This window comes from Zingiber officinale, chromosome 8B, assembly GCF_018446385.1.
Source record: "Zingiber officinale cultivar Zhangliang chromosome 8B, Zo_v1.1, whole genome shotgun sequence".
Taxonomy (NCBI): Eukaryota; Viridiplantae; Streptophyta; class Magnoliopsida; order Zingiberales; family Zingiberaceae; genus Zingiber; species Zingiber officinale.
This window is the reverse complement of record NC_056001.1, coordinates 42274163-42291104: the sequence shown is the minus strand read 5'-3', so window position 1 is coordinate 42291104 and position 16942 is coordinate 42274163. Positions and strand designations below refer to the sequence as shown.

The following is a 16942-nucleotide window of genomic DNA, read 5'->3' as shown; positions in this document are numbered from 1 at the left end:
CATATAAGCAGGTATAAACCACAAATCGCTCATTAAATCAGTTTATCTAATCGCCATAATAAAATCTGATCCATAGATTCCATTGTCTTTCCAGCGTGCTTGTTCATGTCCATCTCTGCCTTTGCAGCATGATCCATATTACAAGTGATCTCAAGGCTTCCTTATGCAAACCTCAGCAGTAATGTATTTTAGATCCGCATCGACCGCGTAGTCGGTTTGATGGATTCGACCTCGATGTGACCAAATGCTAAGGTAAAGGTTTAGAACTTGTATCGAAGAGGTAAGCTAACCATTATTATTATCCTTCTTGTCATGAGAACTTGATCAAGTGCAAGAGTTCATGTCTTTTATTTTCATAGTTACTCTCCTAAGCAAAACTATTATCAAAAAGGAGATCCAAACGATCATTATTGTCGTCATCAAAATCTGATAGACGAGAACAAATGACCGCACGGTGATGATCGTAATGCTGCAACAATACATCAAAGAGACCGCGCTGATGATCACCGAAAGAGAACATGGTTTCGTCAAGTGGGAAGGTGAAAGATTTTAACTCTCTCGGTGTCATTGATGAAGGTGATGGCGGTGACAACGGTGAGCTCGGGCTGTGCTCGAGCGAGTAGGAGGCCGAGTCGAAGTTGGTGATCGCATCAGGGCCTCTTAGCATGATCGCAGCCAAATCATATGCACGAGCCGCTTCATTCTCGCTCTCTAAATAATTTAGTTGAGAAAATACAATTCAATATGTTTTAACCATCAAGAATTATAATACAAATTAAGAACAAAACAACAAATTTGGAGAAGAAAAAAAAAGAGAGGCATTTTACCGAAGGTTCCCAAGTAGAGATACTTCTTGTCAAAATCCTTTTTAATTCTTGCTTCCCACCTACCGTTGTGGTGATGCCTAAGAAAATTATAAATTGAAATAATTTCAAAAACTTGTCTATTTTTTATAAAATAATGAAAAAGAAATTCTAATAAAATTTGATTGAACAACTTTGGATAATTTACCTGGCGACTCCACGATACTTGGAGAGGCCTCTTGAGAATCCATTGCTCTTGCGCCTCAGACAAGCCAAGTAGTTCTCTCTGCTCATGCCCTTCATTTCTTCACACTCTTTTGTATACTTCTCCAGCTTCATTAAAGCCACAGCACAAATTATGCTTATCAAATAATTACACTGGCGTTTAATTAGCTTATCGATTAAAAAGTTTTTCGATATTAGAAGAAGAAGAAGAAGAAGAAGAAGAAGAAGAAGAAACTGGAAAATTTAATGGTGTCGTTGGCCCCCAGTGTTTGAGAGCAGCAAGATCATGAGCACCAGCTGCATCCTTCTCATCATCATAAGCACCTGCAATTAATCAATCAGCAAACTCTATAAACTTCTGGTTGTTTTTTGATTTTTCCTATGACGTATTTGTCTTGGTTTGATTCACCACTTACCAAGATAAACTATAGCACCAGATGAAAATCCATTTTAAAAGAAGAGAAAGAAAAACAAACAAACAGAAATGTCAATCACTCATAAAAGAAAGAAAAAAAAATGAAAGAAAGGAAGCTAATTAAAGCTCGTGAGCAGATCGAACAACTTTGTCTTCCTTTCTTGTTGTTTGTTGGATTCCTGAAGTTCTTGTCCCACAAATGAGCCTCAAACTTCCCTGTCCATCTATGCCTGAAATTTTAAATAATAAACAAACAAACAAATAGATAGATAGATAGATAGATACTATACAGTATGATTTTAGGAAGAACAGAGTAGTGAGTTGATTAAATATATACCTGGTGACTCCTCTGAACACTGAGGTTCTCCTCTTGCTTGGTGTCTTGTCCTTTGAGTTTTTGGGCTTGCGAGAAGAAGATTCGGAAGGAGATGGAGAAGTCACCATAAAATCTAGTGCTTCAGCTTGTTAATTAAAAAACAAAAAGTAGGGTTCGAAGAACAACACATGGATTATTTATACAGAGGTGGAGGATGAACTTTGAAGGTAAAGGAAAGAAATTGATGTTGAATAATTGTCTGTTGTTATTGAGTGGGTGTACATGGTATTTTTGTAATCTTTTAATTTTTATTTTGTTATACTGTAATTTTTAATGATACTAGATCATGTGGTAAATTATTTTTCCCACCCCCTCTGACAGCTCACCCCCCTCTCTAGAATGAATGGAAAAATACGAGGAGAAAGACAAATTTCTTTATATTTTTAAAAGATTTTGTAGATGTACCAGAGGAAACCGTCCGTCTCCATAATTGGGTAGGTAAGAATTTGGATACATAGATTAATAAATAAATAATTTTACGAAACTCGATCAATTGTAACAAAAAGTATAATCTGTCATCCCAACAGCCTTAGTTTATACGATCGACCGTACAACTATATATGAGGAGTTAAATCGAGAACATGTAATTGCTGAGTGTCGACTCTTATCTATTGTTACAAGTTTTGGTCAGTAGTAACCAATCCAACCCTACTTCGGAGTTACGAAACTCGATCAAACTTTGTGTGTTAGTCGATTTGATAAATGATCAAACTAATAAAGTTATTGGTTGGATTGAGGGAAATCAGATCTTCTATCATTAAAATCCTCTATCCTCGTGTTCCATTTGTCACCTCAGTTCACCGATAGTGGCCTTTTACCACTAGCCCGATCAGCACTATACCCTAGGGGGAAGGTGAGCCTAGGAGGATCACTGCCCACGCAATCGATGCTAGAATCCGGACGACAGAGGAAAATCTACTCAGATCTGACCAGATTTTGACGTCGATTGTATCGGTGGCGATCCTCCTGAGTTCACCTTCCCTCCAAAGTATAGTGTTGATCGGGTCGATGGTCAAAAGTCATTGACGGTAAGCTAAAACGATGAATAAGACACGGAGAGAGGAGATTTTGAAGACCGAGATTACGATCTCGGATTGAGGGCAACTTTAAATTGCCATTAAGATGAATCGTTTATTTGATTCTTCACGAAACAAGAAATTAGTTAATTAATGCATTCGTTCTCATCAATTAAAATCTTTTTACTTAATTTATGTTTTTGATCGTGACATGCATTGAATAGTCAAATATATCTTTTTTATGTTCAAGAAAAATGTGTGATTTTTTAATTAATTATCATGAAATAATTTACTAAAAAATTTATATTATATTATATTATATTATATTAATAATAAATTGGGAGAATAGTATTAATTTATTCATGACAAACGTGACCGACCTTGTGTGTTACGTGAGCTTGAAATTAATTAAATATGTCCAAAAAAACAAGCCATCCTCGTAGATAAAATTCAAAAGTATATCGAAAGCTTAAATTGAGATGTCACTTGTAATTGATGAGGCAGGTGATAATGAATTTATAACTCAATAAATGCATTATCTTTATGAAAATAATATTAATTCTGTCTATATAAATCACATTTTCTGAATTTTTTATTTTAAAAATTCATTACAATGTATTTTTTTTTAAAATAAAATTCTATAGCCCATATAAGAAAAAAGAAATATTTTAGAAAAATTAAGCATCTTATATTTAAAAATGAGTTTGGTTAAAGTATAATAGTGATGAACTTCATTTTTATTATTTTAAATTCATTTCTAGAACTTATCTCGATTTATTTTAAGTTTTAGTCTTCATTAGACTTTCTCTTAATTGGTAGCTTGAACAGTTTTGTAAATTAATTTTCACCTATTTTTAGAAAAAAGAAAAATAAAATTATATTAATTTAAAAAATGATATAGAGCTCTAGCACGACCACTCTTAATCCCCTATTTATTCCCACAGATTAACTTAAATTTATACTATTAATCCCTAATTATCAGAACGTACCCTTGCTTTCCCTAATGGTCATTGCTCTTTCTATCCATTTAGTAATGCTTTCATTGCTTGCCCTGGGGTTATGGTCTTAGGAATTTCAAAGTTGAAACTCAGCTGCGTCGAATTATAAGAATATTTTCCTTTAACGACTAGTGAGACTGAGAAAGCGGGTTGGATCGATTATTTCAAAATTAATCTGTTCGAATAATTAAATACTATGCTAACCAAAAATAAAAAATAATAAAAAAGAAGTAATGCTTTGATTGCTATTTGTAGAATGACTAATCTTATATTTGTTTTGGATAGAACTTTGCATTAGTTCATCTTTAATATTTGACCGCATGATATCACTATCTCATTAAAATTTTGAGCTCCCGGAACTATGATACAGTAATACGACATCTAAATTATTATCTAAATATTTATAGTTTAATTCTAAATTATAATGCATGTTTCTATAAATAGGATGCATAATCAAAGGATACAGATTTATTATTTTTTATTAAAATTTTAAAGATAAATATGCTTAGGCAAAAGTAGTACTAGAATGGATAAGATAGCCGCTACGCCTTTTGCCAGCGCTTTCAAGTCAAATTTTATTTGATTTCTAATAAGTTGTGAGAGATTCTTGAAGAGCTAGAGTAACTTTCACAAATAGATTTTTTGAAGATTTGAATAGCTAAAGTGATATAGTAACGAACAAATAGTATCATATTTAAGGGGAAAATGATAAAGTAAAAAAAAAAAAAAAAACAACCCAAAGATCCTTTCAAACATCCAATGATAATGGCTAAAGCTAAGAGCATCCATGGTTGTGAATACTCTCAAAGAGCCCCTTTAATATCACATTAATATCATGTCAACGTCGTATCAAAAGTAAAAAACCTCTCAATTTCTTTCTATTATAAAAAAATTTCTCAACAATTTCTGTTAGTGCAGCGGAGACCGGCAAGAGGAGGATGAATTACTGGAAAAAAATAATACTACCCTACTCGGATTTCAACTCAGAATAAATGCAGTAGTAAAATAGTAGAGACAGAAAATAGAAGCAGAAACAGAAATTTAACCTGGTTACAACCAAGAGGGTTGTTAATCTAGGGCAGTGAAAAACGCACTAAGAAAATTCTCCTTCTCTGAAGGCGGAGAAATCTTTTACACTCTAATTACTCAGGACTACTGCTAGGAATTGCTTATAGATTGATTGCTTGAGATGTTGTTGAATTTCTAGCTCCAGGAGCCTTTTTATAGCTCCTGGAAAGTCTATCCCGAGAGTCCAAGGCGCCTCCAACAGGGTTCAAGACGCCTCCAGCTCGGTCAGCGGATAAAACTTTATCCGCAGCATAAACGGACAAATCTGACCTGTTGAAGGCGCCTTCAACAGGGTTGAAGGCGCCTTCAAGATGGAGGCGCCTCCAAGCTGGCAGCTCCATTTTTCAGCTTGGTTTCTTCAGCTTCCGATGTTTCGTTCTTTTGGGTGATTGCGGCCAACCGGAATAGGGCTCACCCAAACCCAATTCCCGGCCTTCTCCTCGAGCAGTCATCTGTCTCGGCTTAACGTCTCTCGAACGGTACTCTTCCGCAGCTCTCTCGTCCTTCGGACGCACCGAGCCCGTCGGCTCCCTTCCGGTGTCGTCCTTCTCGCTAGCTGCGTCTTCCGCTCGACTTCCTACGTTCCTAAGCTCCTGCACACTCAGGCACAGGGATCAAAACATAGCAGAACTTAACCAACTTGGTTGATCACATCAAAACTACCACGGGGTCCAACAATTTCTTCCTGGAGGTCCCATATTTTTTTAATTATATATATTTCTTATTTCTCTTTTTTTATATTTTAACTTATATATAATTAAATTTTTATAGAATTTAAATTCATAAATTGCTAACACTGGAATAACATTAATAATTAAAAAATACATAAATATTACCATATATCAAATAAAAAATATAACATTATCACAATTAATAAATTATTTTTTTACTAATTACAACCATAGAGTGCCTAGATATGTTCAACTAAGTCGGCTTGAAGATGATGATGCAGTTGATTATCACGTAGCTCGCAATTTCTCCGAAGGTATTCTTAAAATTCTTGGGTGGAGTCTTAAAATATTTGTGACCGAGGATCTCCTTCATGATCCGACCAATTAACTGCATCTCCCTCATTCTCAATAATCATGTTGTGCAAAATAATGCATATATACATGATATCCTTTAAATTATCCTGGTACCAAAATTATACTGGACCTCTTATCATTGCCCATCGAGATTGGAGCACTCCAAATGCCCGCTCAACATCATTTCTCGAGGTCTCCCGTCGTTCCTTAAATATTTTTCTCTTGGGATCCTAGGGGCATAGAAAGCTTTTGACGAAAGTAGCCCATTTCGGATAAATCTCATCGGTTATATAGTACCATTTTATATATTGTGTATTGTTAACAGTAAAATTAACCTTGGATGTATTTCCTTGCAAGACGTTGTTAAATAAAGATATTTGTTAAGTACGTTGATATTATTACACGACCTTACAATCCCCAAAAAGGCATGTCATATCCATAAGTTTATAGATGCGACTGCTTCAAGGACAATTGTTGGAACGTCATGATCTCCCCGAGTAAACTGGCATTTCCAAGCGACGAAACAATTTTTCCATTGTCATTACATACAATCAAGACTACTCAACATGCCAGGGAAGTTGTGTCTCTGCTCAGACATTTCAAGCAAATGTTGGATATCAGAGCATTAGGTCTTTTCAAATATTGAGTCCTGAACACTTCAATTATATATCGACAGAAGTTGAATAAGCATTAGATAACAGTTGTTTCAGCAATCCGTAGGTACTCATCATAATGACCAGTAAAAACTTCATATCCCAATTGACGAATAGTCGTTATACATTTCTGAAGTGGCGACAAACCTTTCTTTTCCTATTGTATCGACCTCCCATTGAAAATATTCTAAATGATTTTTCAAGGCATCAACTATACGATAGAATAATCCTCTTTGCATTCGAAATCGACGTCGAAATATATCATCAAGATATATTGGCTCATTAGAGAAATAATTATTAACAAGACGAGCATGCCCGACTTCATGATCCCGATTTAAATACCTTTTTCCTTTGTGTTTTGTCGGAAGAACTTTGAGTTCATTGATGTATCATTTGTTATTCATCTTTCTTCAATTGATTTATCCAGAATTCACAGAGCATAGAACGATCTAGATTTTCAACCATCAAATCTTCTAAGATATTTTCGTGGTTGAAAGAAATAAAGAGTTAAGAAAATGATAAGAAGAATGAAATATTAAGAATATATTTATCGAAAAAAATTTAATTAAAAAGAATTAACTGTTGAATAAACGTTGCTCAACGGTTTTATTTCAACCTTTACTAGCCTTTTTTTACTGTTGGTTGGATGTATATATTTTTTAATAACAAATATTAAAAAATAATAATTAAAAAAAATACTAACGACGGAGTCGTTCGTCATTTGAGAGACAAATCTCCCTCTCACTATAGAGGTTCGTCTCTTATGCCACGCCACCAATGAGAGCCCTTTCAACTCCAAAAGAACTCCTATTGAAGATGCTCTTTAGTAGGCACAAATCAAAAAGATTTTCAAAGATTCACCTATTAATCAATGTAAATTATAACATTCAACAAATATGCATCATTTAAATTATAACATTCAACAAATATGCACCAAATGATGTTAATCACTCCCTAGTGTTTTTTTAAATATCCAACTATCCGATTTATTTAGAAAATGAGTGGCTTGATTCCATAGAAAATTTCCATTTAAATCAAAAAATGCAGATGAATCCTGAAACTCGCATTATCTAGAGATCCTCTCCCACAAATTATCATTATCATCGAGCCATAGCACTGCACTGGGATAATCACTCACTAGTTAAACAACGAGAACGGCGACCAATAGAATCTACCTTTTATCGTGCTTGAATATAAACAAATATTCAATGGCAACTACCAAATAGACTCTGACAATATAGATCAAATAGCAAGAGTGGTGACTAGAGTTAGACTTTTCATTAGGGACAAATATTATAGAGATAAACTTTAAATTAAGGGAGAAGACCGTCTACAAAATAGAGCAAAAGAGCAAAAAAAAGATAAACATTCTAAAATAAGAACAAACAAGGGTTAAGAATCAAGGGCACAATAGAACAATATGAAACTTGCAAATAAGAACAAAGAATGAATTGTAATTTTTTTTCTCTTTAAAAATATTTAAATGCAGTATAAATAAATTAAATTAAATAACAAAAAATTCTCTCTGGATCTCATTCTCCAGCCAACAGCTCCTAACGATCATCAAGCCAACTGCTCCATCCTTCACATCCATAGCACATGCACGAACCGCTGCGTCGGTGCATCCCCCGACTCGCGGCCGCGGCGGTTCTGATTCGATCCTTGCGATCCGGAAGAGATGAGAAGCCTGCTTGATCGGAACCGATGAAATATTATGTATAATTATCAACAGATAAGAGAGACGAGAAACCTATTCGATCGGATCTGGAGAGACACATAAAACTGCGAGATTAAATGAGGGGAAAAAATTGTTCTTTTTTGGCAGATGCCATGCAACTGAAACCATCGAACAGGACGGCGATCGAATGTGAGCTCATTGAGCATCAACAGATCGAAGAAAATGTAGCAAAACGATCAGAAACAAGATGTTGAGCGAAGTTATGCAACATAAAAAAGATCAAAGGCGACGGTAAATAGCATTTCAATCGACCAAAAAATCGTGGTTTCAAACCGATACGAAATCAGGGAGGAAATGGGGAAAAATTGATTTGGGGGAACCCGCGAGGCCGTCACTGCACGACCAATACGCGTGCTCCGACCGCGGGTAGTCGTCATCACAGCGGCGGTGGCGGCGGCGCCCATCTCTCTCCGCACGCACGCAGCAGGAAGCAAGCGAGGAGACCGACGGAGGCCGCTACCAAACCCGGAAAAGCGGGGGCAGCAGTCCCATCGCAGAGGCCTCCTCGCGCCCGGCGCGGTGGAGGACGTAGAGGCAGACAACCACCGCCGCCGCTGCTCGGATAAGATCAAGTAGTTGCCTCTCCTAAAACCCTAGCAGGGTCCTTTTATAGCGAGGAGAGCGACGGATGGACGGTCCTGATTCCACAAACATACCCACAAAACAACAACCAAGGGACGAGATGAAACCGAGCTCCCGCCTTCCCCGTCGGCCAGCCACAAGGCTCCTCTCTGATTTCCCGGCGCCGACGAGCAGTTTCCTCTCAGAGAACACTCTGTTCGCGCCTTGTTCGATGGCTCAAAACTGTTTGAGCTTTGTTTTTCTTCTCTTCTTCTTGCTATGGAGCAATCTCATCGAGATTTCACCGCACAGATCAAAGACAAGACGAAGATCGAAGATACGATCAGCCGCCAAACCAGTTCGCACTGAAATCTTAAAATTGTACAGTATGATTCATAACTAGATCATGAGCAGCATGCATCTACTGATGTCTCTGTTCTTGGTGCCTTTGTTTGACCTTTTAGGAGGTCAACGACTGATAACTCACGTAGAAAGTTTAAATAATTGGAATATTGATAAGGATACATCAACTAATCATGCAGGATCAGGAATTCAGGATGATATATTAGATTGTGTTTTAACATTCACTTCCCTCGTATTCTCTAGATCGCCAATATACAAGAATTGGTATGGCACTAGTGTCTAGTTCAAACACCTCGACAAGTCAAAAGATGATTTTTGTGATACTTTCCTATGTATAAAACAAACACACCAACTCATTGATTAGTTCTAACTCAAAGTATATGTTCACTAGAACACTCAAGTTGGACCCCATAATTTTACAACTCATTTAGATTGACTGTAATTAATGGTACCGCATGACTCATGTTATTGGATTTGTCTAACCTAAATATCAGGTACGATAGAAACGTGTGACATGACCACATATGTTTAATAAAATAATTAAGTACTTCAAGGTCTTTGTAAAGTGATGATCTTGATGTTGATGAAGTTCATGGCCCTTAACTTAGTTGGAAAGCAAGGAGAAGGAGAAAATATTGTTTGAGGAATCAATGTTATTTTAAATTCAAAGAGTTTTGACCAAATATTTGATCAAAGACAGATCAACTATTAATTTTATTCGTCATAAAGTAAAGTTGACGAGATAATAAAATTAATGAATAAAATCTCCTCTTCGATTTTGTATACACAAAATTCATGGAGATTTTAAGGAGTTGATCTTGACCAAATATTTTTGTGATTCTTAGGATGTTTGTCAATCCCTAGTAGTCATACTATAGAAAAAGACTTAGTAGTCCCAATTGTAATGATTGGAAATAGGACTTGGATATTAAGGTAGACTGTCTTCTTAGAACTAAGAACAATTTAGGTGTATTTAATTCATTAGTTGAAACATGTCTAGTGGTGTTATCTATCAGAACCTGGAGTGTAGATACAAGATGCCATTAATCATGTCTGCAATTCAGGGTTCGACCCGACAACTAAATGAAAGGTAAATCACCGTCCACATGGGCACTACTGTAAAAGTGGTAGCTGTTGCAGTGGGAGATGTTTATCTTATGATAAGAATAAAATATGGATTTTAAGTAATTGTCTTTACGTACCAAGTTTAGAAAGAACCTGATTTCAGTTTCTAAACTATTATAGATATTGTGTCTATTTTGATAACAAAGTTGTTATCAAGAAAAATAGGAAAGTTATCTATTCTGGTATGATGGTTGACAATTTATAATCCAATAACTCCCACGATGCAACAAATGGAAATTAGTAACACATCTTCTAATTTTAAGAGAAAGCAACCTTCGGAAATGAACCAATTATATCTTTGGCATCTAAAGCTAGGTTATACTTGAGTAGGATTCATTGGTAGCTGATGAACGTTTGGGTTCATTGGTAGTGGAAATCTTTCCAACCTGCGAGTCTTACTTGGAAGAAAAATAACCAGGAAGCTTTTAAGTCCAAGGGGTATGGAGTCAAAGATATCAGTTTATTCTGATTTGTGTGATCCTATGACTATCCAGACAAGAGGTAGTATTGAATATTTTGTCTAATTTATAGACAACTATTCAAGATACAAATAAATTTACTTAATGTACCGCAAGACTAAGTACTTTGATTAGTTCAAAGAGTACAAGGTTGATGCGGAGGAATAAAGTAAAAAGTCACTATGGAAGATCGTAGTGGCAAGTACCTCTTGAGAGATTTTAGGAGTCACTTATCAGAAGTTGGATTTCAATCCTAACTAACTGCATCTGGTACACCCCAACAGAATGGTGTAGTAGAAAGAAGGAAAAAGAACTCTTATGGAATAATTAGATAGATGATGAGTTATTCAGAAAATTACCAAATTTGTTTTAAGGATAAACTCTGAAAATGAAAGTGAACATAGTTCCTTCCAAGTCATAACTCTCTACTCATATAGAATTGCTGAATAGGCGTAAGCCTATTTTGAAGCATATTCGGATTTGGGTAATCTAGCACATATGTTAAAGAGAGATAATGATAAGTTGGATAGGAGTTCACTTGTTTGTAAGTTATCCTAGATAAACAAAAGTAGGTTTATAGTCTTAAAAATCAGAAGGTCATTGTTAGCATCAATGGCTGATTTTTAGAAAATGATTATATAATGAACCACGTACTCATAAGTAAATTTGTTCTTAAGGAAATAATAAAGGATATGTCTAACCTAGTACCAACTGTACAAGATGAGATACCACAAGAAAACTGCAACACGTATCACAAATTGATACACAATTACAGAAAGTGTCTTGTTGCAGTAGGAGGGTTGTTATGCAACCTAAATAGGTTCATGTTTTGGGAGAGTTTTTGGACTCGATCCCTGGAGGACATGAACCTGATCTCCGGTCATATGATGAAGCACTCCAAGATAAAGATGCAGTATCTTGGCAAAGAGTAATGAATAAAAGAATTAGAATATATGTATTCTAATAAAATCTGGAAGCTTGTAGAATCACCAAATGGTGTAAAAGCCGTTGGGTGTAAAAAGGTCTATAATAGGAAAAGAGGGATAGACAGGAAGGTAGTAACTTTCAAAGCAAGGCTTGATGAAAAAGGAAACTTTTTCACTAGTAATCATGCTTAAGTCTATCCGGATTCTTTTATCTATTTGGCAAGAGGATGTCAAGACAGCATTCCTTAATGGAAGTCTTGAAGAAAGCATCCATATAAAGCAGCCAGAAGGGTTCATTGCAAAGGGCTAAGAGCATCTTGTGTGCAAGCTCAATCAGTCTATGGACTGAGGCAAAGCTTCAAGGTCTTGGAACATCCGGTTTATCAAAGTAATCCAGATCTATGGATTTAGTAACCGGATAAGTCTTGTGTATACAAAAGGTGTGATGGAAGCGTGGTGGTATTTCTTGTACTATACGTAGATAACATTTTTGGTAGTTGGAAACAATATCAAAATGTTATCAGAAGTAAGGGTATGATTGTCCAAACAATTCGATATAAAGGACTTGGGAGAATGTATATATTCTTGAGATCAAAGTAATAAGGGATCGCAAGAAAAAAATATATTTTACTTATCCAAGCTTGATACATCGGAAAAATCCTTGCTCATTTTAAGCATGCAAAACTCCTAGAAAGGTTTCTTACCTTTTAAGCATGGAGTGTCTTTATCTAAAGAGATGTCTCCGATGACATCAAAGGAGATTGAGGACATGTAGGCAGTTCTTTATGCTTCGGCAGTTAGACAACCTAATGTATGCTATGCACGAGATCAGAAATCTGTTTTGCCAAGGGCATAGTTAGCAGATATCAAAGTAACCCTAGACAAGGACATTGGACTGCAGTAAAGCATATATTAAAGTACCTTAGAGGAACTAGAGATTATATGCTAGCTACAATTAATTTGGTCCCAATGGGTTGCATGGATTTTGACTTCAATCGGATAGGGACAATAATAAGTCAACCTCGGGGTTTTGTGTTTACTTTGAGGTAAAGTCATAACTATGAAAGAGTGATAAGCATAGGTGTTTTTCTGGACTCCACCATAGAAGCTTAGTATATGGCAAGCCTCTGAGGTAGCCATTAAAAGCTGTATGACTCAATAACCTCAAGATAGACTTAGATATGATTTCTGGTTTGTCCAAAGATTATTACAATTTATTGTAATAATGTTGGTGCAGTAGCAAACTCGAAGAAACCATAAGTCTATAAGGCAAGTAAACACAATAGAGCGCAAGTACCACCCAATACGAGAAATCATATAAACGAGGAAAAGTTGTTGCCGCCTAGATTGCATCAGATGATGACCTATTGATCCTTCCACTGAGGTCCTTAAGGCAAGAGCTTTTGATGGGCATGTTGAAGGATTAGGAATCAGATGTATAGCAGCAGATATAGCAGCTTAGTCTTTTAGTATAAGTGGGAGATTGTTAGAGTGTATACTAAAAGCCTAGCTTTTGGTATAAACATTTATCTAGAAATAAGAATCACATTGGTCAAATGTCTACATTTATGATAAATGTAGTTGTTCAATTAATTTATATTGTAGATGACATGGTGTGTGGTGTCACACACAGAAGATCATGTTATCAGTACCTTATAAATTATAAACAGTAGCTCACGACCATGATGGAAAGGAACAAACCATTGGAAGGTCGTAGTGTAATTAGGTATTAGTTAATCTTGACTATATAATTACACTAGTACACTTAGAGTGTATTGAGTAGGACCATTTGAGGTCGTTTCTTTTATACTGGCTTTATAAAGAAACAAAGACCTCGGTTATTATGGAAGTGTGTGCTATAATCTTAATATAATAACAAGCACATATATTTGATATTTATTTCTTTAATTTATCAATGGGTGAGATTTAGTTCGATAAATCAATAAGCCCGATAAGTTGGGAAATGATATCGCTTATAGTGTGTGTTGTTGATTATAGAAGGAAACTGTGTCCTAGAGATACTAGGTTGATAATGTCCTCAAGAGGAGCTCATAAAGATTGTCATGTTAAACCCTGCAGGTGGACTTAGTCCGACATGATAATAAGGTTGAGTGGTACTACTCTTGGACTTAGATATTAATTAAATGAGTTGTCAGTAACTCACTTAATTAATGGACATTCGATATCTTAAACACAGGGAGACTAACACGCTCATAATAAGAAGGAGCCCAAAAATGTAATTTGGGATTGGTGCGGTAGTTCAATAATAGTTCTCTAGTGGAATGAATTATTATTGATAAAATTAAGTTGTGTGTTCGGGGCGAACACGGGATGCTTAATTTTATCGGGAGACCAAAACCAATTCCTCCTCTCGGTCCCTATCGTAGCCTCTTATTTATACTATACCCACCTATACCCACCTTCATACCCATGTTATAGGGGCCGGCCAAGCTAGCTTGTGGATCAAGCTAGGGCCGGCCAAACCATTGGTTCATGGGTGGCCGGCCCTAGCTTGAACCCAAACTTAGGTGGCCGGCCCTATTTAATTTAAAAAGAAATTTTAATTTTAAAATTTTCTTATGTGAAAGATATAATTTATTGAAGAGATTAAAAATTAAAATATCTCTTTTATAAGTCTCTACAAAAGATTAAAGAAAGAGATTAAATCTCTTTCCTTATTTGTAGATTAGAAAGGATATTTTATTTCTCTTCTTTATAAATTATTCACATGTTGAAAAATTAAAATTATAGAAATTTCTTTTTATAAACCAATCATAAAAGGGATTAAAATTATTGGAGAAATTTTTTATAAAATTTCTGGAGACAAATTAGGAAGTTTTAATTAATTAAAACTCTCCTTGTTTTGTTTTAAAGTGGTCGGCCATTGTTTTTAAAAGAAGAAAATTGTTTTAATTAAAATAATTTTTCTTTACATGGCAAAAGAATTAAGGAAATTTTGTAATTAAATTTCCTAATTTGCCTAGGCCAAGGAATATAAAAGAAGAGGTGAGGGTGCCTTCATGGGAATAACCTCTATTATTTTTCTCCCTCTTTTCCTTGGTGTGGTGGCCGGCCCTTCCCTTTCTCTCTTCTCCTCTTGTTGGCCGAAACCTATCTTCTTGGTGGAGCTTTTGTTTGTGGCCGGATCAAGGAAGGAGAAGAAGGAGAGAAAGCAAGTCTCGTCTCTAGCATCCCTTGGAGCATTGGTGGTGGCCGAAATTCTTCATCCTTGAAGAAAATTATTGTGGCCGGCCATCCTCTTCCTTTCTTCCTCTTTTGTGGTGGCCGAAACCTATCTCTTGCTTGGAGTTCTTGTGGTGGCCAGATACTACTTGGAGAAGAAGAAGAAGAAGGAGAGAAAGCTTGTATCCCTTGGAGCTTGGTTGGTGTTTTATTCTTCGTCCTTGGTGAAGCTTCTTTCTTTGTGGCCGAACCTAGCTAGGAGGAGAAGAAGGTGGTTGGTGGTTTCTCATCTCGGAAGATCGTTGCCCACACAACGTCCGATGTTAGAAGAGGAATACGGTAGAAGATCAAGAGGTTTTTCTACAAGGTATAACTAGTAATTTTTCTTTCCGCATCATGCTAGTTATTTATGGAAATAATACCAAATACAAGAGGCTTACGTTCTAGAATTTCGAATATGTTTTCGATATTGTGTTCTTTTATTTTCTTCTTTTCCTTGTGATTTGATTGTTCCTTTTGGTTAACCTAAAGTTATTTTAGGAAATTAAATATTAGATTTCTATAAAAGGTTTTGTCTAGTCGGTGGTGGTTGCTCCCATATCCAAGAAGGCCGTGTGCCTCGCCACGTCAATCTGGGAACCAATTATGGAAATTAATATAAAATTATTAACAGTGGAACCGTTAAGTTTTCCGAGGAGAACCAAAAACAACCTGATTAAGATGTTTTGGATCAAACGTTAAGTTCGCAGGCGATCCAAAATTTAATTTAAAAGAACACATGGTAGCTAGGAAAAGGTTCAGACCTTTGTACAAAATTTTTGTACAGTGGAACCTCTAGGTTTTCAGAGTAGCAACCAACAAAGGGTTGCTCTTGTTATTGGAAAAAGGTAGCAGATGATACTGCATTTCTTGCTTGTTGAAGAAGAGAAAGAAAAAGAAAGGAGAGTTCTTGTAAATGAGAAGAGGGGAGGAAAAAACTATAGGTTTACTGCTGTTGAAGAAGAGAAGAAGAAAAAGGAAATGTGGAAAAAGAGGAAGAGAAAAATAAAAGAGAGAGATGAGCAAAGCACAGTAAGATTCCATCATGCGTAGAGAGAAAAGGGAGGGGAAAAAAAATGAAAGAGAATGTTTCTTCACAAACACTCTAATTCATTTTAAACCGATTAAACTTATTAAACCTTAAACTTGGTTCAACTATAACTTAACCAAATCAACTCCAAATCAAGTTTGATTTAAACCAACATGATCTTTATATCCACGCCTACTCGTTGAATTTAGTTCAAATCCAATCTAATTTAAATTTAGTGCTCTCACTTTGTGTTTTATGATTTAGTTTATTATTATATATATTTTTTAAATTTAATAATTAACCATCCAAGTCATGATATTTTCTTATAAAAATGATATCAAAATGGATAACTTGGGTCAAGACCTTTTCAAATATATAATCAATTTCATTTTTCCTATAAGAAAGGAGTGCTCTCACCCCCTATCCCAATGTGGCTACGCCACTACTCTTTAATTATAGTCCATCTACTTACAACTACTAATTAAGGGTAGATTCTTCATTAAGGGTAGTCCCATAAATGGTGTGCACTAACATTGCTAGCTTTAAACCACACCAAGCAACTTCCTAGTTTTTACAATAATTATCGACTAAAATATTTAAATTTTAGAGTAGTCCCCTCTATTACATCATATATAATATAGTGTGCTATATCACTTTTTCCTAAAGCAACATTAATTGTAATGATTAGAGTAACATGATAATTAAAAAATTTATAATATTTTAGTGGTATTAAATTTTTTGAGTATTTAAAAATGAAGGTAAATTTCATGCAATTATATTTGATAGATTGTGATGGACTGCGATATTAAAATGATTACATTATTTTGTACTAGTGATAAAAGAAAATTTGATTTAATTGGTCTAATTGACCTAGTTTATTTGACCCACATGTATCGACTTGACTATTCTAACCTATGTGCTTAGTCTAACCAAATTGGTT

The 16942-nt window shown here is 35.4% G+C and overlaps 1 protein-coding gene across 2 annotated transcripts; it reads right to left on the bottom strand.

The window, feature by feature from the left end:
* Positions 1-324: 324 nt before the first annotated feature.
* Positions 325-2015, bottom strand: LOC122015280 (ethylene-responsive transcription factor WRI1-like). Of its 2 annotated transcripts, none has more exons than XM_042572085.1 (7): positions 1781-2015; positions 1588-1673; positions 1445-1453; positions 1264-1352; positions 1012-1136; positions 828-904; positions 325-711 (listed from the first exon to the last, which is right to left on the bottom strand). In XM_042572085.1, exons 1-7 carry the CDS (start codon positions 1885-1887, stop codon positions 368-370), a joined length of 837 nt encoding a protein of 278 aa, XP_042428019.1. In that variant the 5' UTR covers positions 1888-2015; the 3' UTR covers positions 325-367. The 2 variants fall into 2 exon arrangements, with proteins under 2 accessions (XP_042428019.1, XP_042428020.1); XM_042572086.1 differs by having other exon boundaries at positions 1591-1673; positions 1781-2012.
* Between the last annotated feature and the right edge of the window lie 14927 nt (positions 2016-16942).

What these genes read in the sequence shown, in the direction of transcription:
- LOC122015280 (XM_042572085.1), bottom strand. Translation starts at nt 1,887, where the DNA reads ATGGTGACTTCTCCATCTCCTTCCGAATCTTCTTCTCGCAAGCCCAAA. An exon ending in GTGTTCAGAGGAGTCACCAG is followed by an intron (nt 1,674 to 1,780) that starts GTATATATTTAA and finishes TTAAAATTTCAG; the next exon opens with GCATAGATGGACAGGGAAGT. An exon ending in AAGTATCGTGGAGTCGCCAG is followed by an intron (nt 905 to 1,011) that starts GTAAATTATCCA and finishes TAATTTTCTTAG; the next exon opens with GCATCACCACAACGGTAGGT.